This window comes from Phaethon lepturus, unplaced genomic scaffold (genome assembly GCF_000687285.1).
Source record: "Phaethon lepturus isolate BGI_N335 unplaced genomic scaffold, ASM68728v1 scaffold6073, whole genome shotgun sequence".
Lineage (NCBI taxonomy): Eukaryota > Metazoa > Chordata > Aves > Phaethontiformes > Phaethontidae > Phaethon > Phaethon lepturus.
Genome location: NW_010528279.1, coordinates 45,109 through 71,798, shown reverse-complemented (window position 1 = coordinate 71,798; position 26,690 = coordinate 45,109). Strand labels below are relative to the sequence as shown.

Sequence of the window (26,690 nt, the reverse complement as noted above, 5' to 3'; positions counted from 1 at the left end):
TTCCTGCTGGTATCCCACCATCAAGCTCAGATGCTATTCCTGTGAGAGAAGCAGGAGCTAGGAATGCTGCTAGAAGCAGCCAACCCATCTTGTTGCGGGTCTGGAGTATCTACTCCACTGGACTACAAGCCGCAGCATCATTTTGTGGTCATCTATGGCTGATGGAGGAGTCATCATTTAGCTGCTTGTTGAGATACTTCCTCATCTCCTCAGGGGACAACGTGGACTAAACTGTGTTGTGAGCCAGAACCACTTGCTATACCATACTGCTTCAAAATTATTAGCTAATAAAAAAAGGAGGAAATAATTTGGCACCTTTTAAACATAGCTTACCTAAACACATACAAGTTTATGGTATTTAAGACCAAAGGAACTGTTAATGTGGTTTAAGCTTTCCTCCTGTGTACTACAGTGCATTAAATTTTATTTAGGCATTGCATTATGTGGCCTCTATAGGTTGGGGTTTTTAAAATCCTTCACACTGATGGCTATGGTTTACTTTCCCTTCTCCATTTTAGTTTCAGCATTGAAAACCTAGAAGGCTAACCCAAGCTGCAAAATGTATCCTTAATTCCGCCATATTACCAATTACTCCTTTGGTCATAACTTATGCATTATTTATCCTCAGAGTAATTACTTAAAGTATCTTGAATTTTATTTACACAAGCAATATCTTTTAAAAGCATAGTATTTAATCTATGACTTTTGTATCTCTTTTTCACTAAGCCAATCTTAAAATGTTAGCTCACCAGGTGCAAGATCAGACAATGAGGTAACACCTATATCAGAATCTTACTGACTGCATTAGGTTCTTAAAACATAATATCAGATCTACGCCTAAATAAACTATATGTATGTGGGAATGGAAAAGTAGTAAACTAGTGGTCACTACCTGTTGGAATAGCCATCAAGTTTTCAGATACTGAAAAGGGGAAATACTTTTTAAAAATCTCCCCTTTTCTGCATCATCAATATGCAAGAATTTAATCACCAGAATTTCACTTAAAGTTACTGTTATAGCCTTTTAAAAGCCTAAAAAAAAAAAATCTTTCAGTAGAATAATGCTGCTCCAGTCATCTGTCATCTTGTTCTTTTCTATCAGCCATGCTGAAATATTGTTAACATGGTCAGTTTGCAGAGGGTTCTCTGTTGGAACAGTGTGCCACATTAACATCAGGATGTTGTTTTTCATTCAAATACCAAAAACACAAGCATAAGATTTGCACATTAGCAGACAACCTCATCTTTGCTTCCTTTCAAAATTTAACAAATAATTACTTGAAATGAGTATATCTCATTACAGAGATAGGAGAAAACTAGCTCCGTATTCTGTCTCTGACATTGGTCAATAGCAGATGCCTGGTAAAGAATGTAACAACAGGCAAATATGTAGTGGTACTTTCCCAGCATGTTCTCAAACTCCAGCAAGTAGCCCTTCTTTACATGTGACATCCGTGCATCTCCAGGGATTATTCCCCTGACCCTCCCCTCCTCAAACTTAGACAGTTGTTTTTTCTAATCTGTATTAGCATGGATTTTAGTATGTGGAATGATTTTGGATCTAAAGGAATGTAATCTTTTAAATTTGAAAAAATAATATTCTCTAGTGTTTTTTCAACACACCTCCAGCTTCATTTTAAAAGATACTAATTCTTGCACTGGAAGACAAGTGAACAGATGCTTCTTACCCATCTTCATCTCACAGTTTGAATATTTTTATACCCTCGCCCCTCAAAATTCCTTGGATGAAAAAACAAAAAACAACCATTTCAATTTACTGATGTTATCTAGACACCAAAAGCAAGAATTGGCTGATCCTCCTCCGGGCCACAAATTGCACTGGCTGCAGAAGGTAACTAGACAACAGCTAGAACAGTATGAGAAGCAAAAAGAAGTGCACAAACAAACAAGTCAGTTTATTTCAAAACTTGCTATTTTGCTTCAGTTATCTTCCCTGGTACTTTTGTGTTTATTATGCTTTTAGCATTAGTTCAGTCAAGTCCAAATTCAGTTTTTTGTATCCCCTGGGCATGCCAAGAGATACAGGAGAGAAACATCCCAATATCTTTTGAAAGTTCTATTCAAATCTAAGACAAAAATTGCAGATAAATTCCTAGAAACCACCCTCTCTCCTCCACAAGTCTCCTTGACTCTATAGAGGTCCGAAACCTTGTATCTGGAAATAATTTTTTTTTAACCTAAGAATATAGATCAAGACCAAAAGGTGCCAGGATTACAAAGAATATTTTGTATTTCCAAAATTCCAAATAATTTGTCAAAAGAAAAAAAAAGCATCACTAAGCTCTGAGTATTCTTCAACTGCTTCTGAGCTAAAATCAGCTACTGGATCCCTCAAGTACAGGAAAACATTTTTAAAGGGGATTAAAAAAAAAAAGCTATCTTCAACATCCGTATTCCTGCTTTCTAAGGAAAAAATGCATGCTAAGTGAAGAAAACACTAAGTTTCTGTATGTTGCTGCTCCCCTTCATAAAACTATCCCCTAACGCAGATGACCAATACACAGGAGAGTCAGCCTTATGGAATAATGCTCTGCAATCCTGAATTGTAGAGGCTACTTGCTTTTGCGGACTTGAATACATATTAGGCAGAATTTAGCTTTTAATATGAAAACTATCATACAATTAAAACAAACCTACATTTGAAATACTGTAGTAATATCAATGAGAAACTGAAACTTAACAGCAAAACAAACTCATTAAAGCATTCCAAGAGACACAAAAATCAGCTAGTGGTACGACAAACTTTATAATAAAGTTTCACTTGAAATACAATTTAAACTTAAGCACTTCAGTCCTAAATCACAAAGTCTGTAAGACTGGAAACTACTTGCTTTTGTCTCCAAAGGTGTCTTGTGGTCTGCCAGTGTAGTTTGTGGGTAAGCATGTCAATTCTAATCTTTTGTACCACTCCTGTAATCTAGGTAACACATACAAGCCTTGCAACATCCAACAGGAAGCAGAGACAGCTGCTGTGTAATATATATACAGCGACTGCATGTACAGAGAGGTAGTGCATGAAATGCAGAACATCAGCAGTTTATAAATCATTTAATTCCATTCAGTCTGAATTAAAAGTAAAGAGTGGCAAACTACAAAGAACCTCTTCCTTTCTTCCCCAGTATGTGATTTACATTGAAATGAGTAACAACTAGTTCAAAATTTATCTTAGTCAGTTTTTCTTAAACCTTCAACTTTACTTAACGGAAACTCGTAACAGTCCAAGCTTTCTACATATTCTTTTCCACATACATAACTGCTTTACTTCAGTACTACCTCCTGAAGTGGGATACTCTCTTGAATAGTAAAAACGTTGAACAAAAGTTGCTTTCACTTAAAATTTCAGTGTCTAATCGAAGGCAACTAAGTACTAGCACTCCTTATGCAGACTGAGCTTATGTAAGCCACGGTACAAATCTTGCAGTGCCTGTATAGTCATGCCATTTATGTTACATGAGTTAAAACACATTAACTGTAAGGTCAAGTGACAGTTCAGTACTCACCAGACCTCATTTCTCTTGTGCCAAGGACAGGGCAACCAAGCTTGTGTACTTACTGACAAGAGTAACAAAGCTGCTTCACAGAAGCTGCAGGCTGTGGGGGCTCCACAATGGAAAAATATTTTAGGTTAAAATCCTACTAAGCTAGAAGTCAAGAACGCTGTAGAGATAGCTTTAAGAATGGAAGGAAAATGGAGGAAGAAAGAAAATGCTAGGTGACAATCCTCAAAATTTCAGGTTTTCACACTAGTTTCAGTCTTCAACAATAAAGCCATTAGGTGTAAGCATCTAGCAACTTTGTCCCCAATAAAGCAACTCTGCCAATAAGGAAGAAAGGAAGTGCAGCACTAATCTGAAACTAAATATAAGCAACTTTTCATAGGATTAGCTATCAGCTAACTAGAAATACTGCAGTCTGAGTGTCCTTTCATTATGCACCAGCTGTTCTTCGAATGTTGATAGGTTATGTAAAACATTAAAGGATAGTAACTTTCTAAGGAATTAATATAAAAATGACTGACATACTTACTAAAGTTAAAATTGCACGTTAATAATGATTTACATGTATGCGAACTCCGAGTGAAATTATGGCTGCACTGAGGAATTTAAATAGGAATTCAGCATTGTACATAGTCATGTAAATTACATTAAATATTTTGATTCAATCCTGTATTTGGTTACTCAAGTTAGTGCAAAGGAAGAGCTGCATGTGAGTAGATCTGAGATGGTGTGCATAAAGCAGAAGTCTACAACACCTTGTTACAATGTTCTCAAAGCTTCAGCTCTTGTCTGTTTGCTCTCCTGAAGTTCATCAAATACAAATTTAAGACCCTACTGTGAAGTAGGTCAATATACAATTCAGCTCACCATACTGCAGAAATCCACTGGTTAGGTGTAAGAGGAATCAGGCAGGTATCTTGTTAGAACAAACCAAAAATCCAATATAGTAGTTCCACTTGTAGTTATTTTACCTTATTTCAAAAGGTAACAAAAAAGATACAATCTTTTTCCATGTAATTTACCTTCTATATTTAATAGCAATGTGCATAATTGGTTTTGGTTGCCATACTACCAATTTCCAGTATGTGCAGTTTTACTCAGTAACAGAAATACAATGACTTGAGTTTACTATGAATAAGTCTTATAATATGATTTGAAGACAGACTGTAGCATTACTATTCCCAGAGCAGTAATAAAAACAGAAGAAATTTAGCCTTTAGGCTGCTAGCTGCACGATATTTAAGATGCATGTAAAATTTTGAGCTCAGAAAAGGAAGACCAAAATTAATCAATCTGGACCCAGATTACAAAGGGCAATCGGTTGGAAGTTTTAAAAAGTATAAACAAAACTTAAAAAAAATAACATTAATAATCTGAAATTATATGCAGAGTTCTGATATGTAGCTGATTTAGGTTACCACACTGGAACATATGAGAGAAATATCTGAAGTTTGAGGGTCAATCTCTCTTCCACTACAACGTCAGGAGGTGCTACAGCAGCAGCCTGTTGCACCCATGCTGTAGTAAACCCTGCCACCCCCACCTTTTAGTGGAATTAATCAGCTTTAGACCCTGGCAGTAACAGCGACCCCCTCTTTGTTCTTCTCAGGTGTTCCTTATCTGTGTTCCTCACTGGTGTTCTAGGTTTGCCCTGTCCCTGGCTATTAGCCTGGCTTGCAAACACTGATGGAACAGTAGACCTTTCACTGGAACTCTGATTAGGATGCATCGTGCTGTTGCCACAACTTGGTACTATCAGTCTGATGGATCATATCACAGGATAGAATTAAAGTACCTAGCTCCTCCAGGTGCCACCAATACAGGAACACATGCATTCAAATCGCTGGCCACAGACATGAAATAGTGTTTATGAGAAGGCCAGAATATGGACTTAGCTTTCAGTTACTTATATTCAATATAGGATCTGTTCATTATTTTGTTCCATCCTTCAGAAGGAGAACTTGCAATTCTTCTGATGTAAGCTTCTGTAAAAATGCAGTACTGGAGAGGAAGAAAGGTTCCATGAGCGGAATCAACACTGATGGTCATGCCAAGACATTTTATCTTGTTTCACACTCCCTCATCCCATCCCTACCTTAAACTATAACTTTCCCATTAATTTATGTCCAGTTTAAAGTTCCGCAATTACAATATATTAGATGGTAACCATGCAGTCACCAAGAACTCTGTTCCTTTACCAGTGCCTTTTATATGTTAACCAGTTGGGAGGTTGTGGTCAGCATGTCACATACACCATTGCCCTATCTTCAGGAAGATGAATTTGCAAATTTGTAACGTTTCTTTTCGCTTTTGCAGAAGTAGAATAAAAAGGCAGCTACCCAAAAAGCATTGGTCATTAATGGATCTACACATGAAGACACTTCAGTGCAGATGTAAAAAAGATGGTTTATTTAGTTGGTATTGACTAAATTATACTAATCGTAACATTTAGCAGTTGAGGGCAAACATTTTTGCCACCTCTTTAGCCATTTTATTCAGATTTTGCTGTTTCAGCAAACACTGCAAGCAAAGTTCTTTACTTAGCGGCTATGTTAATCCAAGACTTAATTATTACTGATTAGCATCAACTTACCTATAAATACTAGTACATTTCAGACTTAACCTTACATTATCTCTAAATCAGCCTAGTGGGTTACGCTCAAAATAAAGGATTGTGCATGAAGTATTACTTTCACTCCAAAGTTTTTAAAATAAAAACTAGACAAACAGATATGTAACAGTAAAGGGGGGAAAAAAGTCATTAGTAAACAAGGACTTCCAGGCTTTAAGAAACTCTGTAAGGAAGCATTCAGAAATGCTGCCAAGGTAGAATGTGTGTACTACATCCAGTTTCTTCCTACTGTTTTTATCTATCCTAGAATGAGATACTTCGTTCCTATAGTGTTTACCTAGTTTGGCAATTAAAAATTAAGCCACAACAAAGCACACACCTGGAAGAGGAGTGTTCTGCTACACGGAATTACTCAAACTCTGCTATTGTTGAAATTCATATTCTCATTAGCTGATATTTTCTTTCAATCAAATTGAAATGCTAGTAAAGATTCATCTAGACTTAACTGTTTCAGAATCGCTGGTATTATTCAGAACTATCCTTGTTCTGTGAGCTAGCAAAGCTCACCTTCAACCTGTTCACATAAACTTATATACATTAAACATGTACACAATTGTATGCCTTTAATTGAGTTGCTAAGACAGGCATATGACAAATGCTTGTATAGAGAAAGTTATGCAACAGCTTTCCAACAGCAACTCTACTTTTCCTTCAAAACAGCAGTTTCTTACCTTTTAAACCTACACGGAGCAGAGGAAAAAGTTAGTACAATGCCTTAGTTATTCATAATACAAAATATGCAAAATATCTGGCTTTCTGGGAATTCTACAAGCAACTTACTTTACAAGAAACAAAGCAAGCTATAGTCCTTTAATGGAAAACACCAGGTTATTGATTTTTAAGTATTTTTAAGTGAGCTCAATGATTGGTGAAGGTGCAGGACTAATGGCCCTAGAGATCCTCAATCTCTAGCATAGACAGCATTCCAAGATCCACCACTATGTTATAACTCTCAAGGGATTGGTCCTAAAAGGTTGAACCACCAAGGTTTTTATGAAAACACTACCTACACTTAAATAAAGGACGGATGTTTTTATTTAACAAAAGCAAAAAGCCAACCAATAATTATGTTGTACTGCTCTATGATACTATGGTTTTAAGCAACACTATTAGAGCTGTGTATTAGAAGGTGTACAGAAACAGAAGCAGACTACAATGCAAAAGATGACGGGGCACTTTGCACACAGTGTAGTATTAGGTAAAGACATTTCTTCACACTGTAGGATTAACTGAAATGAGCCAGTGAGCACAGTAGTTACATAAGCCATTTTGGTTTCAGGACCTTCTGATCTTTTTAACTAACAGAAAGTTACTACAACTATTAGAGCAAGGAAGTTTGAAGACAGAAATTTCATAGCTTGAAAGTTTTGGCAGTTTAAAACTTAAAAATCTGTTAACTGATATTAAGCAAGCATCCTTTTTCTTTTTAAGTAATCTCAGTATACTACCACATAAAATCCATTCTCACAACAGCAAGAACCAGTAAAATCCACACATGGATTCTTCTACTTGCACAAGTGCAGTTTAGTTTCTAACTCAATTAGCCTTAAAAGTTGTAGCATAAGACATAAAGGGGCTTATTTTCATGCACACAGCTCCACATGCAGCAAATGCACCACAGTGAAACATGATCAACTCACGAAATTAAGGAAAAAAAAAAGACACAACATAAATGCTGAGCTTATTTAATGTCATGTAACTACGCAATTTTTTGTTCTCTTACATACCAGGCTAAAGGCAAGATTCATGTAGAAAAGTTAGTTTTATTGCATTCATTTAAAATAATGTATGTTGTCAAAATCAGGCACTGAAGCTGTAATAACTATTATAAGCAAAACCTTCTATAAATGAAAGATGGGACAAAAGGTGCAAGTGATCAGAGACAGTAGTATTTTATCACTTACCTCATGATGCAGTTCAGCTATCTGATCTTTCAGTTCTCTGATATACTGGTTCGAATCAGATTTATTAAGCTGCCCTTGAATTTTTCCTTCTTCTTTCTGTTTTGGTTAAAAAAAAAAGAGTATTATTCAAATTATTCACAGCTACACTATATTAAAAAATCTTATTTTAGCTGTCTGAGTATTTTTGTCATGAACAGAAGCTATTCACAAACACCACCCAGCACTTTTCATCTGGTTGAGGTTACAGCAGATACCTAGGAGTGTCAGTAGCTCAGACCAAACTGACCCTCTCAATACCAACCATAGTACAGGCAGGATTCTATGGAGGAACATGAAGAATTAACAAAGCTCCACAAGGGTATTCACATCCAGTGTACATGAGGTTGCATGTGCAATTTAGCAAAGCATCCCTACAGAATACTATCAATATATGGAACATATGTTAGTATACATTATTTTCACTAATGTAAAGTTTTCATTTAGTAACAAGGAATTTTTCTTTTTCTCCAAGTGACAAAATAAACAAAACATGTTCTTTCCTTGCATTGTAGGACATACACTGGGAAACACTATATGTGACAAGCTTTTTTTCTCCCCTAAAAAAAAGCTGTAACATACAAAATATTGTGGTATTTATCATATAGGAGTTCCAGAGAGCATTAAGTGAAGAGGTATGTCCCCTAGCACCAATACTATGAGAGGTACAGATAAAAATTGGCAAGTAAAGCCAGAGATGAAGAGGAATGAGACTTCCCTGATTTACCAAATGCAGCTTTCAAGATGCTTAAGAAGGTGTCATCTGCACTTGAATGCCTGCAATACTAAGTTTCAGCTGGTCTCTAACAGGAATCCTAACGTGACTGAACCAAACTTGGCAGATCTGAGATAAATAACCACCCTTGATGGAGAAGGCAGCCCATATCTTCAGTTCACTACTAGTAAGTTGAAAAGCATTGGGGTTTTTTTCCTTACAGCTGAGTAATTTCTGAAGCAGCCACCAGCTTTAGGACAGAAGCATCTTCATTTTATATAAATCTTTACCTTGACTGTAAGTCACATACAACCAATATATTACAGAAATACAAATATAATGGGAGTATCTGTTTTTTGTACCTGTAGGTCATTTTGCTGACATTTTATTTACACTTGAGGAAAGCAAACAGTTAATTTCAACAATAGGCAAGTTCAAAGTCATCTGCAAACAGAACTGAAATACCTTTTAGAATTAAAGGTGTCAACTGTTCTTCAAAATACAAGACAAAAAGCTTTAATGGAGAGGTTCTTTTAAAACATCCCTCTGAAATATCAACACCAGGACAGAACATGTAACAGGATGTTAGGGGCAGGGACAATATTCTACCTTCCAAACCCTTTTGCTGCATGAAGAGAACAACCTTGAGCACTGTCAGTGTTGGCAATCTCAAAGCAATTTCTCTAATTTCAGACTTTGCTTTTCTTGCTGCAAGGTATGCATTACAATATTACTTGAAAAATAACTTGGTCATAGTCACTATTAATTCACAGAATCTGCAACATGGAAGCACAAGATCCTTTAATGCATAATTCCATATTGAACCTAGTTTCCAAGGCAACCTATGGCTCAAACTCACAAAAAAATGATTAATATTAACATTACTAATTGTTCCTGTCCTAAGTAGGTTAAAAAAACTCCACAAACCCATCATCTCTCTTTACAAGGATGACTTTTGGTATTGGAGAAACCAAAACAGAAGCAATGTAACCTGCACACCAAAACTAATGCTGGTTACATCTGTATATGGAAAAAGCTTCATTGCTGTCAGAAACTAAGATTCCAGACAATGAGAATGACCTGATCTCTTGTGGTAGCAAAAATATATGTGGGAAATGCTTGTTTAAGTCCTTTCCCTCTGTCTGAAACCCTGACTTTTCCATTAAAGCGTGTTCTTCTATGGACTCCAAGTTACTACGTAACCGTACGTATCAAAAAGCAAGAGTAAAGCCAGGTTTTACCATAAATAGAAGATGCCACAGCCCTTTTAAAATGAAAGTGTAATAAATAGCTGAGCTTACATTCAAACTGGATGCACGCAAAAGGACATGAAACAGGCATTCCCAAGTTAAGTCAGTATAAAATAAAAGCAGAAGCATTAACATTTACTAGCTTAAGTTTGGCACTGCACAAATAGCTGAAAGCTGTTAGCGTATACCATGTAAAGTATACCATATTGGGAGTTAATACACTTCCATTATATTCAAGTGTTTTTACTGTTACTTTTTATTCCATAAATAACACTATGAAGTTAATACAGATATCACAGAGTAATTTGACATGTACAGTTGCTCTGGAAGAACTGACTAGCTCCAGTCAGTTGGAGCTGCACGTAGGGCATAAGCCTGGCTTGCAAGATTCTCATTATTATATGTTTCAGTTTTCCTTTCAGAACTTACAGATTTGGTACAGCTGACAATTCAGAAAAATGCATATAGCACAAAAAAGGAACCCTGCGATGTCATTTTCTACAAACATACTTTCAAAGAAAAGTCATGCTGTAACTTCCTCTTGCAACATTCAAAACAGTAGAGGTCAGAAGCTGATCCTTTTAACTGGCTGCAACAGAAACCAGATATTTCTAGCTACCTAAATAAGCCCATGTTCTGTAAGTTACAAAGTCTGTCTACAGTGGGTAAATTGGAAGGATGATAGGAGAAATTTTACGACAAGGTATCAGAGTCTTCTTCAGAGATGAGCAGCAGCTATAAGCAACAGCAAAGATATACTCTACTTTTTTTTTAAATAAGCTAAGTTGGTCTTGGCATTTAGGTTTGTTTTTTTTTTTAAATAAATCATGCAGGTGCAGTAGCAAACCACAGGAAAACATGCAGGAGTCAGACACTACAGCATTAAAGTATTTTTTAATTCTTACCAAAATAATCTAATTTAGAGGTTAAATAATAAGTAGACAGCTAAAAGTTTACATATTTCAAATGAACCAAAACACTCATTTTATAAAAAGTAGTTTTCTCTGTCAGATTATGATCTCTAAGTTATTCAACATTCTTTAAAACTGTGAGAAGAGATAGGTATTTCTCATCAATACATATATTTATTTTCATTCAAGTACAAAATATTACTGTGATCTACAAAATTGTTTAACTTTTCAGTCACATTTCATATTTGCATAAAGTTCAGATTACTTTCTAGCAAATTCCAGCTTCTGATGAGCTTTTGTTAATCAAAGTTAAATTTTAATGTGAGCAACTTAAATTTGGTAGTAATATTCTTTAGCACTAGTTTTTCATTAGGGCAGCTTGACAGAAGTCAAAAAGAAAAACTGTTGGCAGGAAAACTTCAACGTGGCAGTTCCTTTTAACATGGCAGTTTCTCTTAACATGACAAAGTGATATTAACAGCTTTACCTACTATCTGTTGGTATTTGTCACAACGACAGAATACTTTCTCCCAAAATTTCTGTTGTTCTAGATTTGCTTCTCAACCTACCCTAGACTGTATGACACGTGATCTGTTAGTTCCTGATTATCATAAAAACCTATTTCTTCCTGTTTTTATCAAGTGATCTTAATATCATCCTAGAGTCTCTTTTAAGGAGTATTGTCAGCACGTGTGCGCATCTTGAGATAGTGAAAAATCACCACCACTGCAAAACAAACTATTTTGCCCCCAAAGCAGGTGGGACTCCCACTTGTACATCATAATTCTAGACGACATTGGATTAGTACGAAAGCACAGCTATGTACCAACTGTGATTGGTGAAAGCCCCAGAGACAGCAAGCACACTCATGCTCCAAACTTTTATCAACACACATGGAAACTGCACAAAGGATTTTATGTTCATGTTTCATTTAGTAACTTAAGCTTGAGTAGTTTCAGCTTGGATTTTTCCATTTCAAGTATAATGCCATATTATATAATTTCTAACTCTTGAGACTGATCTAGTCATGAGGCAACTGAGATCAATATCAGAGTTACCATTTGTTCTTAGTTCAGAATCTGAATTAAACTTGGCTGAGAAATAGAGGGACAGGCAATTAGCTAGGTTGCAAGTGACATGAAAGTGGGACAGAAAATGAAAAGTGAAGATACAACAGATACTGAATGGAACTGAAACAAAGGTAAGGACCTTAGACAGTAACACTGATGGATTCTTGCAGATGTCATCTTCAGCCCACTATCTACAGGATATGGCTGTTGGCATTTCATTAGTTAGTTGATGTACTGCAGGGCAACTAAAGATAATAATCTTCCAGGAATAACTGCCAGCCCCCTATCATTCATTTGCTTCCCTGGAGATACATGTTTTCCATTCTTCCTGTTCTGCTGCTGCCATCCTTCACTTTGCTTCCAGGTATCATATCCTTCTAAAGAAGAGATTAATTAATTTCTCCTCCTAAGGGTCCAACAGTATATGATGAAAAGGTTTCTAGGCTCAAGCAGGAAGAAATCAGCCTTGTCATGGATTAAGTCTTGTCTAGCCTCAGCCACCTCAGCCTAAGAACCAGCTATGGCAGATGGAAGCTCAACTACAGCAAAGCATAACTTGAGATGGGGAGCAGAGGGCTACTTGCCCAAAGGACAGAAGCCTGCACTCTCCATGGTCCAACCCCAGCAGCCAGGAAGGTCAGAGCCCATATTCAGGACATTCTCAATATGCTACTTCTGAAGAAAACACTCAGATCAACAGTACTGGTTCAAAAGGGAATGTTAAGACTCTATATATATAAATCTTATAATTTAATAATTTAAGTCTTTAAGGTATGAACATCACACCTTTTAAAAGGAAGTAGCATAAGCAATCTCTCTCCATGTTTTTGTTAAAAAAAATCTAAGATTATACACATGGGATGTAGGTTGTTGGGTTTTTTTGGTTTTTTGAGGGGGAGCACTATTGCAGAACATCTGTGGTATTTGGAGAGGTCACAACAAAGAATATCTGGTTTCTAGGAAATAGCCATTTTAATGGCTACTGTATAATGAATATACAGTGAAAAAGCCAGATAACATATCAATAAGCAAAGTGTTAGTATTATCAGAAGAGCAAAATAATGAAAGCTAGCCAATTCTGGAATTTAGGAATTATGTTTTAAAAAAAAAACCCTGCCATCATATGTGAATGAATTCCTACGTCCATTTTCCTGGGGTACTGCTTCTGTATACTGGCACCACTGCAGTGCCTACCTTCTCTTCCCAGAAAGGTTTTAGAAAAGTAATGCCAGTTGGTGTTACATTGCAATTGAAGATCCATAATCTTGATTTTGCTGCTTTTGAAGATTAATAACTCCCGCCAATCTTACTGTCTCTTCTAACAGACCAGTTCCACCAGCACTAACAGGGTTAGAAAACCCTCTATCAGGGAAAGAAACACCCTAGTGGCCAGGTGTAACCTCTGCTCAAGGAAAAGGTAGTTGTAACAGTCTAAGCAGCCAATATACAATCCAATCTCCTGCTTCAGGGCGTAGCATGGGCAGTGGAGCAGGAAATGAGCCCTATAGATCAAAAAAGCAGCTGCTAAAACAGAACTCATTTAGGCCCCTTCAGTTTTGGAAGCTCTCATCTCTCTCATCCTGCTCTGAAGTTGTAGAGTTATTGTACTTGGAATCATAGAATAGTTTGAGTTGGGATGAACCTTTAAAGGCCATCAAGTCCAGCCCCCCTGCAGTAAGCAGGGACATGTTCAACTAGACCAGGTTGCTCAGAGCCCCATCCAACCTGACCTGGAATGTTGCCAGGGATGGGGCATCTACCACCTCTCTGGGCAACCTGTGCCAGTGTTTCACCACCCTCATTGTGAAAAATTTCTTCCTTATAGCTAGTTGAAATCTACCCTCTTTCAGTTTAAAACCATTACCCCTTGTCCTATCACAACAGGCCCTGCTAAAAAGAGTGTCCCCATCTTTCTTGTAAGACCCATTTAAGTACTGGAAGGCTGCAGTAAGGCCTCCCTGAAGCCCTCTCTTCTCCAGGCTGAACAACCTCAACTCTCTCAGCCTTTCTTCATAGGAGATTGTATGCATGCAAGGGATGAGACACAAGAGCTACACTGGGAAGAAAAATCTGTTGCCCATAAATTTGCTGCTTGGAATGAGGAAAAATTCTGTCCAAAAAGTATCAGTTGAGATTCACAATTGTAGTGTACTTAAATCCTCCTTTGGCTTTCTCAGAGGAAAAACAGCTTTTCTGTACCTTCAAAAGCAGCAGCAGCTAGTCTCAAGAAACACACCTGATGCGTACTGAGAACTACTGAGCATATGGAAGCCTTTCAAACTCAATCAGCATAGGACCAGGGTGCACAGATGGCAACACACAAGTGCAGGGACAGACTGCTTCAAAGAATGCTGTTCTTAAATACCTGAAACCATTACTGTGTAGTACCCCCCAAAAATCAAGTATAATAGTCATGATAAAACAAAGGTTGAATAATAAATAAATCACTGGAAACCGCCTGGAATATACTGGAGGCCTTAAACCTGCTTGTGCTGCTCAATCCAGAAAGGTCTAAGTATAAGGCACAGAAGATCCATGTAATCAAATTTCAGTTGCAGGTGTTTCATCCCAAGAGGAACACAAGCAAAGTTTTCTAAAACACTCTTGATCACAGAGTAGGAAAAGAAATACATGTCAACAAGAAAATAGGCCATTTCAAATAATAAGAAAGCATCTAGGGTTACCTTCACTGCGAACTTAAAAACACAGAAAAACAAAACCAATGGTTTTATAGGCAGCCAAAATCCAGGCACACCAGACAGTTGCTGTTTCTCAGATAACTAAAAATGTCTAGAGGGTAGAACATTTCCCTAACACCCTTAGTTTGATCTCTTCTGACTTAGAAATATTTACTTGGTAACAATCTGTCTCAGCCTCTTTTCAGGGGAGGCTTTTAAGCTCTTACTCTGTGGCAAAAGACACGGCATTAAAAATGTAAATGAAGTTTATTTAGAAGGGCAAATGTGGTAACTAGTGTCCTTTCAGTGACTTCACAGTGACTCATTCTAGACTTTCAAAAAACACATCACTAACATCACATACCACTATTGATAAGAGTAAAAAAAAGTTTCCTGTAATTTGAAAAGATGGAAACAATTTCTTTACTCAACAGTCGGTACTTGGAAAAGTTATTAAACAGAGGTCATAGAAAGGCTTCATTCTAACGAAATAGTGCTAAAAGTTTAAACTGTGGGGGAGAGAATCATGGATTTCCTTTACAGTTATTCTCAAAGCAGTTTTGACTTGGTTAGAGATAGAGTAAATGTGACAAAATTCTCTGAATCTGCCAGGAAACACATCGGGAGGAAGTGATGTTACCCCCTCTGTCCAGATCAACCTCATGAAGAATGCATTCTTATAGATAGTTTTTCCTTTAAGATTACTCAGACCTAAAAACAGTTTCCTATATTAGCAGTGTGGTCTGTACCTCCTCAACCGAAACCAGCCATGGATAATTTTAAGAGGATGCTACAAGTCACCAGCCTGAATAAAAATGGAGGGAGAGGGAGTAAGCTGCAGAATGGAGACTGCAGCTGACCCAGCTCTGCTTCCTCAGTCTGCCTACACTTTCACTCGCCTAGTGCTCCTTACCCTTGCCAGCTGATTGACTCTAGCTTGTAACTGATTTAGCCTTGCCTGATTTTCTTTAAAGCCTCTTTCTCTCATTTAGTCTGTCCTTCCTTCAACTATTGCAGGGAAAGTTTGGTTTTTGTTTTTGTTTTTTTTTTTTTTTTTTTTTTTAAATCAACAAAACCAAAACAACACAACACCAAGGGACCAACAGGACTGCCCATGCGCAATCAGAAGGAACACTTGCTATTAGGCCAGAATTGTAGTGAACCTTGGTAGACTTTCTTAGCAGCTTTAGGAAGGCACACACAAGCTAAAAGCAATAGGGTTTTAAAGGCTTATATCAAGAAGTTAAAAGCATTTGGTTGTTGCAGTTGGAATCTATCAGACCAGTTCAGCTGAAAACAAGAAAGTAATTCCCTGAGGAAACAAACCTGAGGTTTTGCTGATTGACTATAGACATAAAGGGAGACAATATCCATTCCTTCGTCCTGGCTCTCTGTATCTTATAAAAGGATTGGAAAAAAGGAGTCAGAGAGTGCATGTAGCTTGGCCAAAACAAGTCATCGTTTTAGGATGTGAACTTCTAACCTTTGTGAGAAAGCAGAACATATAGTGAAGAGAACTGCTTCTCCCCTGTACTGTGGAGGTACAAAAAAAATAGCAGTCCAGCCACCCAAAATTCATCCTTCATTTGTTAATAATTTGCTTAAGTGTCCTGCTCAAAGCCCAGAAGCCTGCTAAATACTTCCAAGTTTTATAAGCTGAACTGGCAAGTGAGAGAAAAATAAGAAAAGGATAGAGGAGAAAAAGGCTGATGAAGTAAACCTTTGTTTATACATAACTTCAGGGGTTTTCTTTGTTTTCTTTTTTCTGGGGCTTAGGTATATGCAACTTAAGTTAAACTTCAGTTACTCTTCAATTTTATGTTCTTTTTGCTAAGGAACAGCTCATACATTTCTTTTAAGAATATCCACTATGTATTGGAATATTCTTTGCACTTCAATATGCTTACACAAAAACTTAGCATCAGGAACTGAATGCTTGACCAAGATAAGATGACATTCAGAATATATAAAAAAATAAGTTCTTAACATCATAATAAACTGACACCTTGCTGCAGAATTACACCTACTATTAAATGATAAGAGGTCTATCTCCTTCTCCGTCTCTGTCATTATTACTAACCAAAACGAAGAGTGACCCAGAAACTGTGATTTAAATCTAGCATTTGTGTGTGTAACGTCAGATCAGTTCTTATGTGGGAGTAGTGATACGCAGCATTACAAATTTAACACCAGTGTTTTGCACCTACACGAACATTTAAAAGAAAACCACACAATTTAGGTTAAGCATGGCTATGGACCATGTGGACCTGGCACTGAATCCCTAGAGCTTCTTAGAAAAGCACCCTCCCGCTCAAAAAAAAGGAAGGTTATGTGGTAAGTTAACTTCCTCCCTTCATCTTTATCAGCTTTGAAACAATATGACAAGCAGACCTATTTGTGATGCTCCATGTTAAAAGCACAATTACTTTGAGTCTGACACCTATGCCCCAAGACTGGCTAAATGTATTTATGGTATTTAATATTGCATTTCAAGTCATTAAGGCGAATTCAGATTAAAAGGCCCTCTGCTCCCCACATCAGGTCACAGCAATTCCAGTGACAAACTGAATAAAAGAGAATGGGAGGCAGCTCTTTCTCCATTGAGGAAGAGGTTATCTAGATTTTCAGTTTCCTTAAAAAGCAGCTTTTGTTTAATCTCTATTATTAGTTGCATGTTTTATAGTTTGCAAGTTTTGGGAGTTAAGGCTTTCCAGCTCCATTATTACTTTTTTTAGCACAGGTGTTTTGAAGGCCTTTGAGCATGAGTACCCAAAAAGGAAGTTTTGATCATAAGTTTCATATTTGCTGGCAAAACACACTGGTCAAAAATATCTATTTGCTTACAGAATCTTACAAAAAAAAAAAGTCACAGCCCAATAAAAGCATTTCAAGTCACATCTAGAATGTAAAAAAATAAGTAAATTGACATTAGAGGAACTTATTTCTAGTACATCACTTTTGTTTTAAATGTCTTTATACAGTTAATACTCAAACCTCATATTTCACAACTGAAGAAGTTGTATTTCAGGCTAGTATTAAGTTTGAGATCAATAGCTCACCAAAAGCCTAGCAGGGCAAACTCGTTAAATTAGAAACATGAACCGCAGCCACAGAATGACTTCAGACTGTATACAAAGAAAGCACAGCCAGTCTCATTTGTGGAGAAAATCAAGAATCTTACTAAGAAACAACAGATAAGAAATCATTAACAGGTGATCATCGAAGAACACCAAAAAGACTGGAACTTGAAGTGCACTTTAGTAGGAAACAACAAAAAAAAGCCACTCAGAATATGAGAAAAACAGGAAAACATAACTAAAGAATGCATCGTGCAAAGTAGTAATTGTGAAACGGAAGGAGAAATTATGTGGATAAACAACCGAACATGAGACTGGGCAGTATCATGACAAAACAGGGATAGTGTAATCTCTGGATGTATTAGCCAGTCATGAAATACATGACATTACTGCACTTTATTTCTTTACCTGTCTTATAACAAGATATTATAAAAATCTGCATGCAATTCTGGCACCCATAGTTTAAGCAGAAACATGGAAAGAAAATAGAGCACTATAAAATGATTGAGCACTAATGATTTGATCAGTCAAACAACAGAAAACCAAGTCAGATGTATTTACATTATAAAATGAACACAACTACTTGGGCAACAGCTATCAGAAAAAACAACTGATGGGATCCACCATTTCTTCATTTCATAAAACCAAGACTGGAGTACTTTTTGTGAGACCCCTATCAGTCTAACAATGGAAGCAGGATGGCATTTAAAGTCTGTGCTAAAGTGAAAATAATGCAAAATGAGTACTGGCTCCTCACCTACATAATCACATTGTTTGAAGTAACCTTTAAACGTTTGGGGGTTTTTTCAGTAAAATACTAGCACACGAGCAGAAGTTTGACCTAAACTCAGCTATTCTCTTGTTATCTTACTAGATGATAAATGATTCATATGCAATGTTTACTGTACTTATCTAAGTATTTCTAATGTACTGATCACAGCATTATCTAAGCATTATGCGATTAAAAGAAATTATTGCTTTATCTTTTAATAACTTTAGTGCCTGCTGCACTAGAGAAAAAATATTCAAGGTGAAAATTCTTTATGCAAGCTCCATTAAATTTGTTTGTACTTTCCATAAATGAAGGGATTAAACAGATAGAAGTAGTTGAGAAATCATAGAGAAAAGACGGCTTTGACACAATACAGCAAAATCATCACCTTGAAGGAGAGATTTCAGAGGGAAGACAGACACTAGCAATACCAGTTTAAAAAAGTAAACTAGAGATGCACTAGCTTGTAGGTTAGGAATAATAGCCAAGAAAATAACCTTTGCAGATAAACACAAGAAAATTGAGACAGGACAACAATATATGAGTATAGGAAGGACAGACTACAGTAAGACATCGTGATTTCTCAGAGCCAAGAAAATACAAAGAACAGGCATTTATGGATCTCTCATCAAGGAGGCAGTGAGTTCACAGGATAGTGAAAGCTCCAAAAGGAACTGAAAGCATAAGGAGCAACAGTGGCCAAAGGATGCATCTTCAGATCCTACAGTAACATGGTAGCAGTAAGTAACATTTCTGGTTTCAAGATTCACATAAAGGGAGTAAGAGTTTTACAACAAATCTTCCAACACTGGTCATAGCAGAAAAGTAAGCACAGAAAAGAATGGTTGCTGGAATCAAAATGTGTGTACTTTTTCGGACAGAAGATGTTTTCAATATCATCTATTAATTGGTTAAAATAACCAATTACAGAACAAAAAACAAATACAAAAGTCAGTTTAAAAGACTGTTGCCTATAGCGTGGTGCTTGTACAGAAGCAATTACTAACAGCTCAGAAGTATGCCCATAAGATAGATTTAAGGCCTTTGCTCATAAAGGAGGTACAATGCAACATAGCATTGTCCCACTTTGCAAAGCAGTGCCTTGTATTCACAGTAGGTTAAGGAGGAAAGAATGCAGAGGGAAAAAAAACCAAACCACAACGTACATGAAGTAATCAGTATCAAATGACATATTTAATGCCATCGCTTGTTACCTGGATTTCTAATTCAGCAATATGCTGTTGGAGTTCAGCCACAGCTGCAATGCGGTCTGCCTCACGGAGCCGTACTGCCATCACTTCTTCTTTATTCTGAAAGAAGTAATAGATTGAAGCTAACAAATAATATCAGTTTCAGCTGACTAAGGATTGTGCCCTACTTTTACCCAAAATCATGCAAGTAAAGAAAATACACCACTGTGTGAAATATCACACCTATTGATAAGGCATATCCTAAAGAATCCAAATTTAATTTTAACCCATAGAATTGTGTAATCATCTAATATCAATTCTAAACTACAATAATCTAATATCTGTGTAGTTTTGAAAACATGCTGTTATCAATTTCCAGGTCTAGAAAACAGCTGTCTTGTGATCCAAAAATGTTATATTGTAAATTAAGAAAAAGTATCAACATAACAAAGAAACAGCTTATGCTTCAACTTTTGACTTTATATATAAACAAAACCGCAAAGCTACACAAGAGTTACTTATTTCATCATTCTTTTGGTCTAAAAAAATAAATTAAAAAAAACTATCACAGAAGCACAGATATTCTCAACCTCATTTAAGTACAGCTATCTTAGTCACAGTATACAACAAAGATTTGCAAGATGTTTTAGAATAAAATTCTAATGCCCATAACCTACAATCAGACTCCTGGTATAAGTTTAACCTGTAAGTTTGCCTATAAGCGATAGACAATTTGAATTTGGAAAGAGAGAAGGAAATATCCTTATTTCTGTTTTATGAGGCAAGTCATCAAGACTTCAGAGCACAAAACAATTAATATTGTCATCAACTTGGTTCAACCACAGAGAGAAAATAGTGATAGATACTGAGTGAGCAATACTTTCAGCTGGAATACAAATATTTCTGGGGAAGAGAGATTAGGCTTAGGTACGCCTACTTTTATGGCAGACTGGTACAACTCTGCAAACTGTAGTTACCGTAAGTCAGATTCAGTATTTCAGTTATTTTAATGTGTGCTTCGAACTGACAGCACTTAACCACCCTTTATTAGACAGTTTGCTTGAGACTGAATTGAACATGCCAAAGCTTATCTCTAACACCTACTTGAAAACATGCGGTTTGTTTGAAAAAAGATCCCTGTACTGAAGGTACACCTTCTACAGTATCCCATTAACAGCTTTTGTAATCAGTGGAGTCCATTTCAGAGGAATGCATCAGGTACTAGCTGAAGTTTAGCCATTATTGCTAAATTCTGCTGCATGATTGCTTGAATGAAAGTGAAGCCAAACCCACAAGTCCACAGGATTGCATGTATTTAACTGAAAGCTAAAGGAGAGACTCGCCTGGTTTGACTTTGGTATCCGAGATGAGTCAATAGTGTTACTCTAGATAGCACTGATGCTTTATCTACAAAACAGAGCATGTTCTCAATAATTACCACAAAAGTTGATATGGTAGGAAAGACAAGACTGGAGTGGGGGTACAAATGTTATGTTGTAAGTGCTTTAGCAAAACTGATTAGAAAGAGCAGTGCTGTGTTTCAAGAAAGAATTTGAAATTAAGTCCTTGCTGTAGAAGCACTAGTCCGGTATAGAAGGAAAAACATAACAACATGCAACTTGCTACTAAATTTTCATTGCCACTTATGTATTTTAAGCTATCCTTTAAAGAAAAATACAAGCCCCAGAAAGGATGTGCAGAAATTTCTGCACAGAAAAAACAACTGGGGAGTTGAAAATCCAAATGTGTCTTTTTGATGCACCTCTTCAAGGAGAAATACTGCTACCTAGCCAAGTTGTAGTGACAGAAATAAATTAGAGCATGGTTTCAGATAACTTGAAACAATAGGAAGAAAAAAAAAAATCAAACATCAGTTTATAATGCAATCAGGGATAACAAACGTGCTAGATTTAAGGGGATGCAAAGTAGAACTTTTAAAAATATTCGGGGCTACACAAATTTAGCATTTGTCTGAGTTGCTCCATGACATTACCTGAAAGATTATTGAATCTTTCTTCATCAGTTTTGAATACAACGTTGTTGTATATAGGAACATATTAAATTATTTACATTGCAGTACTGTCTTTTCAATTCAACCTACCTGCTATTATCTGTATTGCAAGCCAAATGTAAGTTCATAGCAACACTATTTAGTAAAGTTACAGATACTGAACCTACTTCTCAATGGACTGTAAGTATGACAAGTCTGCTGTTATTGCTGGAGGCCAGCCCTTCACACTTGTAACATACACCTTACATAGCAATGATAGGATATGCTGGTTTCTTGTAAAATGAGTTAGTATAAACAAAGCCAGTAACATTGCAAGTTTTTGGCCTGACAAGCATGACAATGTTTCTCTTTCTACTTTAAACTTCAGCTTTTATTTTTTTGTTTAAATTCACTTGAAAATTAAAATCTCATTTTCTTCACCCAGTGAAATATTAAACAATTCCAAGCAGGAATTTCCTTCATTTATTGGGGTATAGAGGTGGGGAGACAGGAACTTAAAAAGTGAAAGCATTTAGCATGAATCTTAGATTAAGCTAAAAATCACACTTCCAGTAGCTTGAGTGTAGGGAGCAAGGGACAGGAAACAATGACAATCGTTACAAATCAACTGTCAAAGGACAATGGCTTTTTATATGCTCTCGTTTTTCACTTAACTGTAGATCATCATTCAGTTGGAGTCTGAAATTGAGAAGTTTTTTGTGAGTTTGAAACAGCAATAGGGAGTTCAATAACAAGTTATGTCCTATTTAAAGAGCAGGAGAACACTTAAACTTGTGTATATTGTTTAACATTGGTTCATTTTTTGATGACACAGCCTTCTTATTAAATCTGTAAAACATTGCTCAATTGTTTGTATAGTTTATTAGACAATAAAGTCACAATGAAAGTTCGTGACAAATGTCAGAGGTAGAGGGAAAAGGGAATGAGGGGACACTACATTGAAGAAAGGTTGTTTCCAACAAGTTATATACCAGCATCTGTATGGTATTATACATTATATATTATACTAGTCTGTATGATATTATACTAAGCCTCATCCCAAGAAGTCACACTCTAGCCCACAGTTAAACAGTAGAACTCCCGCTAAGGTATCTGTACCAAATTGGTAATATTTCATTTTATATCATAAACATCAACTTGGAAAACATGTTACAATGTAAACTGTAATCTTTTTCTTATCAGTGACTGCAATACAACTTTCAGGATCTAATGTTACTGTATGTCAGTACCACTACTTCGCTGACTACTGATCACTGCTACTTTCAGAGAATCTCTAAAAAAAATATGACTGGTGGTCTGCTTTCCAAGCAAATTATCCCAGTGGGAATAGTCATGTAGATTAACTCATTAGCCAGGTTAAAGACATTAATTAACTCTTTTTATAGTCAACATAAAAAATTCAGAATATTGACTACACTCTCTCAATCTCTTAAGGTTTAATGAGGACCTTCAGTATCAAAAACTAATCAAACGAAAGAGTTACAGGTTATTTGAAAAGACAATGTCACCAAGATTGTAAATATTAAAAACAGTCAGTAGAAGCAATTTCTTCTTGTTTCCTAAAAGCTTGTGATGGAGTTTGATGAGTCAGTAGAAGTTATGTTTTCACTGCACTTTAGATTCAGGTTCCATTGGAAACAAATGGAACTGGCAAGACAGCAAGAAAAATGAAAACCTAAAAAACCCCTGAAATACCTGGAGTAATCTCAGTTATTTACTGTTCTATTTCTTTAAAATAGAACTGAGCAACAACAGTAGTCAGCTTCCTTTTTCTGAAAGAACTACGACTAAGGCAAAACTAGCAACAAGTTGCCAATTACAAGTTACACACTATGACTTTGAGTCGTGTTGGTTTTGAATGGGATAGAGGTAGTTTTCTTCATCGTAGCTAGTATGGGGCTATCTTGTGGATTTGTGCTGAAAACAATGTTGAGAACACAGGGATGTTTTCGTTATTGCTGAGCAGTGCTTACATAGAGCCAGGGCCTTTTCTGCTTCTCACTCCACCCTACCAGCGAGCAGGCTGGGGGTGCATGAGAAGCTGGGAGGGGACACAGCTGGGACAGCTGACCCCGACTGACCAAAGGGATATTCCATGCCGTATGACATCTTCCCTCAGCTTTATATGCTGAGTGTGAAGGAAGGGGTGGGGCACGTTGGGGGTTAGTGTTTCATCTTCCCAAGTAACCATTCCACATGACGGAGCCCTGCTTTCCTGGAGGTGGCTAATTACCTGCCTGCCGATGGGAAGTGGTGGATGAATTCCTTGTTTTGCTTTGCTTGTGTGCATGGCATTTGCTTTCCCTATTAAACTGTCTTTATCTCAACCCACAGTTTTTCCTCACTTAAGCTTCTACGATTCTCTCCCCCATCCCACCACTGGGGTGAACAAGCGGCTGCGTGGTGCTTAGCTGCCAGCCGGGATTAAACCACAACAGTATTGCCTAGATTTATACATTACCTTGGAAAAAAGAAATTACAAGAAGAAATAAAAATCTGTAAAAACTGAGACGTGTGATATTATAGCAAAACTATGCCTATTAATAAGGATGCCATTTCATCTCCAGGCTAAGCGACAATGATAAACCACTCAAGCTACGCTCTCAATTCATATGGTCCACAGAAGCCTTTGATGGAATTGCAGCTAATGCAGTCTTTGGGGTATGTATGGTGTTACAAGCAAAAAACATGTATATTAGATAAAATTGAAAACCAAAGACACATAACAGTGTTCTGCATGAATGAAAACAGAAACAAGTAGCGCATGTAAAAAAGGTTTGGTTACATTAAGGGCAAAACTAAGATGTGATCATGAACACAAATTATATAACAACATCTGCTCTCAAGTGGCAAATTCACAGCCACAGTTTAATAAATGGTAGTCTGATTATTCATATCAGTATTATTTCTACCATACTAAAAAGTATCCTATTTAGAAATTACTAACTATTCAGTTCTAGCTGATTTTATAAAAGACTATTCATACATCTCTTGGAAATAACATTTCAGTAAAAATCGTTTTTATGTCTGTAGCACACAGTGTCTTAACTACAGTGATTTGTCAACTAATATCGCCCTTTTTTCAAGTAAATATCAGTAGCAGTGTCAGGAAAATTTTCATCCAAGTTAAAAGAAAAAAGCTTGAAAGACTCATCCTTCATTTCTTGTCCATATTATGAGTGCACAAGTTATGAAGACAGAAGTTATTAGTAATTGGTTATAGATTTAGTTACAAAATTAAAAGTTTAAATCCAAGATTCAGACATTACATTGGGCTCTCTTGTGTGCATTGTCAGTAATAAAAACTACTCTTCTGCCCAGTGGCTTTGGGTTATCCCCTTCAAGACTGGTTACTCTTAGGCAATGACTATTGTAACAGTCCCTTCTGTACAGCGCTCTGTTCAAATACTACTTTTACTCCCCTTATTCTGAAACTGAACTAATTCTGCAGTAATAGTGTTGAAGTAATGAACTACTTATGTCACTAAAGACAGAGTACACAGTGATCAGAATCTGTTGTGTAAGCGTGTCTTTTTAGATATTATACACAGACACTTTTCTGAGTAGAACCACACTTCAAAGTAAAAGTTTGTCTTTGTGGGACCACAAAGAAGCAGCTCTGTCAAAACCTCAAGTGATTTTGTGACATGGTAAATTCAAGATGGTATTGTCAAATTAGTAAAAGAAAGTTTTAGTTTTGTGATTTCTACTTCTCCACTAAGACACAATTCTATACAACAATAGTGGAGAAGACTAAAAAGTACATATACATTAGCACACAAATAGTCTATTCACTATGTTGTTTACCTTGCATTCAATCTCTGCTTGTCTACGTTTTGCTTCATTCAACTGAGCCAGAAGTCCTTTGTTTTGTGCAGAAAGATACTGTACCTTCCCCTGTAGGTTGGTAACCTCTTGCTCTGCCCTTCGTAAATGGTTACTATTGATCTGATTCTGAAATTTATAACAAAAAAATAAAAGAAAATGCATGTTAAGGAAAGATCTTTGATATTAATTTAACTCCCTGAAGTCTGACAAGACAGACTTACAGATCATTTACTATAAAAAACTTTTGATGAAAAAGCATTCAGAATTTTCTAAGTGTAATCAGAAAAGTTCACATGACATTTGGTTTATGACCAGGATATTCAAATTGTTCTTAAACAACAGGTGACTCATGTAAGAGCATTATTGCAAAGCTCCTGTACATCTGTTTTTCTCAATCTTTTGCTTAGGTAAATCAAAGATTTTGTGAACTCATATCCCAACTACAGCAACAAGCTGATGCATCCAAGAAACACCAGGTATGTCAGAATTACCATGTTCACGTTTCTCTGTCCAGTGAATTCCTGAAAGGAACATGGCACCTTAATTAAGATCAGTGCATTAGTACAAGTCATACCAGTTTTATTTGAAGCTATGCATAGACCAGTACACAACACAAGAACCACTGCATTTCTGTCAAATGATAGCTAAACAGCATGAGCATATACAAAGACTCTATGCATTACACTGAAGTGGGAAGTGTTGAAGTTGGAAGACCTTTCAGTACATGTAACCCAGATAGCAGGATACCTATGCCCCCTACTGACTAAAATACACAGATGGGGAAAAAACAGTAAAACAAAAGCAGTTAGCTGTAGTGAAACAGTATTAACACTTCAATGAAAATTAAAAAAGTTAAGGCAAGAGGAAACTTTTATTCAGTTAGTATAGAAAAAGTGGTGCCTCTGTCAGCAATAAGCCACCATGTGTCTTGCAGTTAGCTCATCTCTCCTCAGTAGCACAACCTTTACATGCTCTGCTGGTTTCTGGGATTGCTGATGCTTGTCAAGTAAAGGTTTTTTTGTTTGTTTAGCCTTTTGGATGCACATGTCTCCTTCAAGTAGCCGTTATTTAGCAGGTATTTTTTTAGCAGGTATTTTA

The 26,690-nt window shown here is 36.6% G+C and overlaps 1 protein-coding gene across 1 annotated transcript in view; it reads right to left on the bottom strand.

Annotated features, from left to right (window-relative positions):
- EVI5 (ecotropic viral integration site 5) overlaps positions 1–26,690 on the bottom strand; it is a 74,845-nt gene that overhangs the window by 13,925 nt on the left and 34,230 nt on the right. Inside the window, exons 17-19 of the mRNA XM_010283620.1 lie at positions 25,572–25,718; positions 19,778–19,873; positions 8,055–8,150 (exon numbers count right to left, since the gene is read on the bottom strand). Of these exons, the coding sequence (XP_010281922.1) occupies positions 8,055–8,150; positions 19,778–19,873; positions 25,572–25,718 (339 nt within the window). The remainder of the gene's footprint in view (positions 1–8,054; positions 8,151–19,777; positions 19,874–25,571; positions 25,719–26,690) is intronic.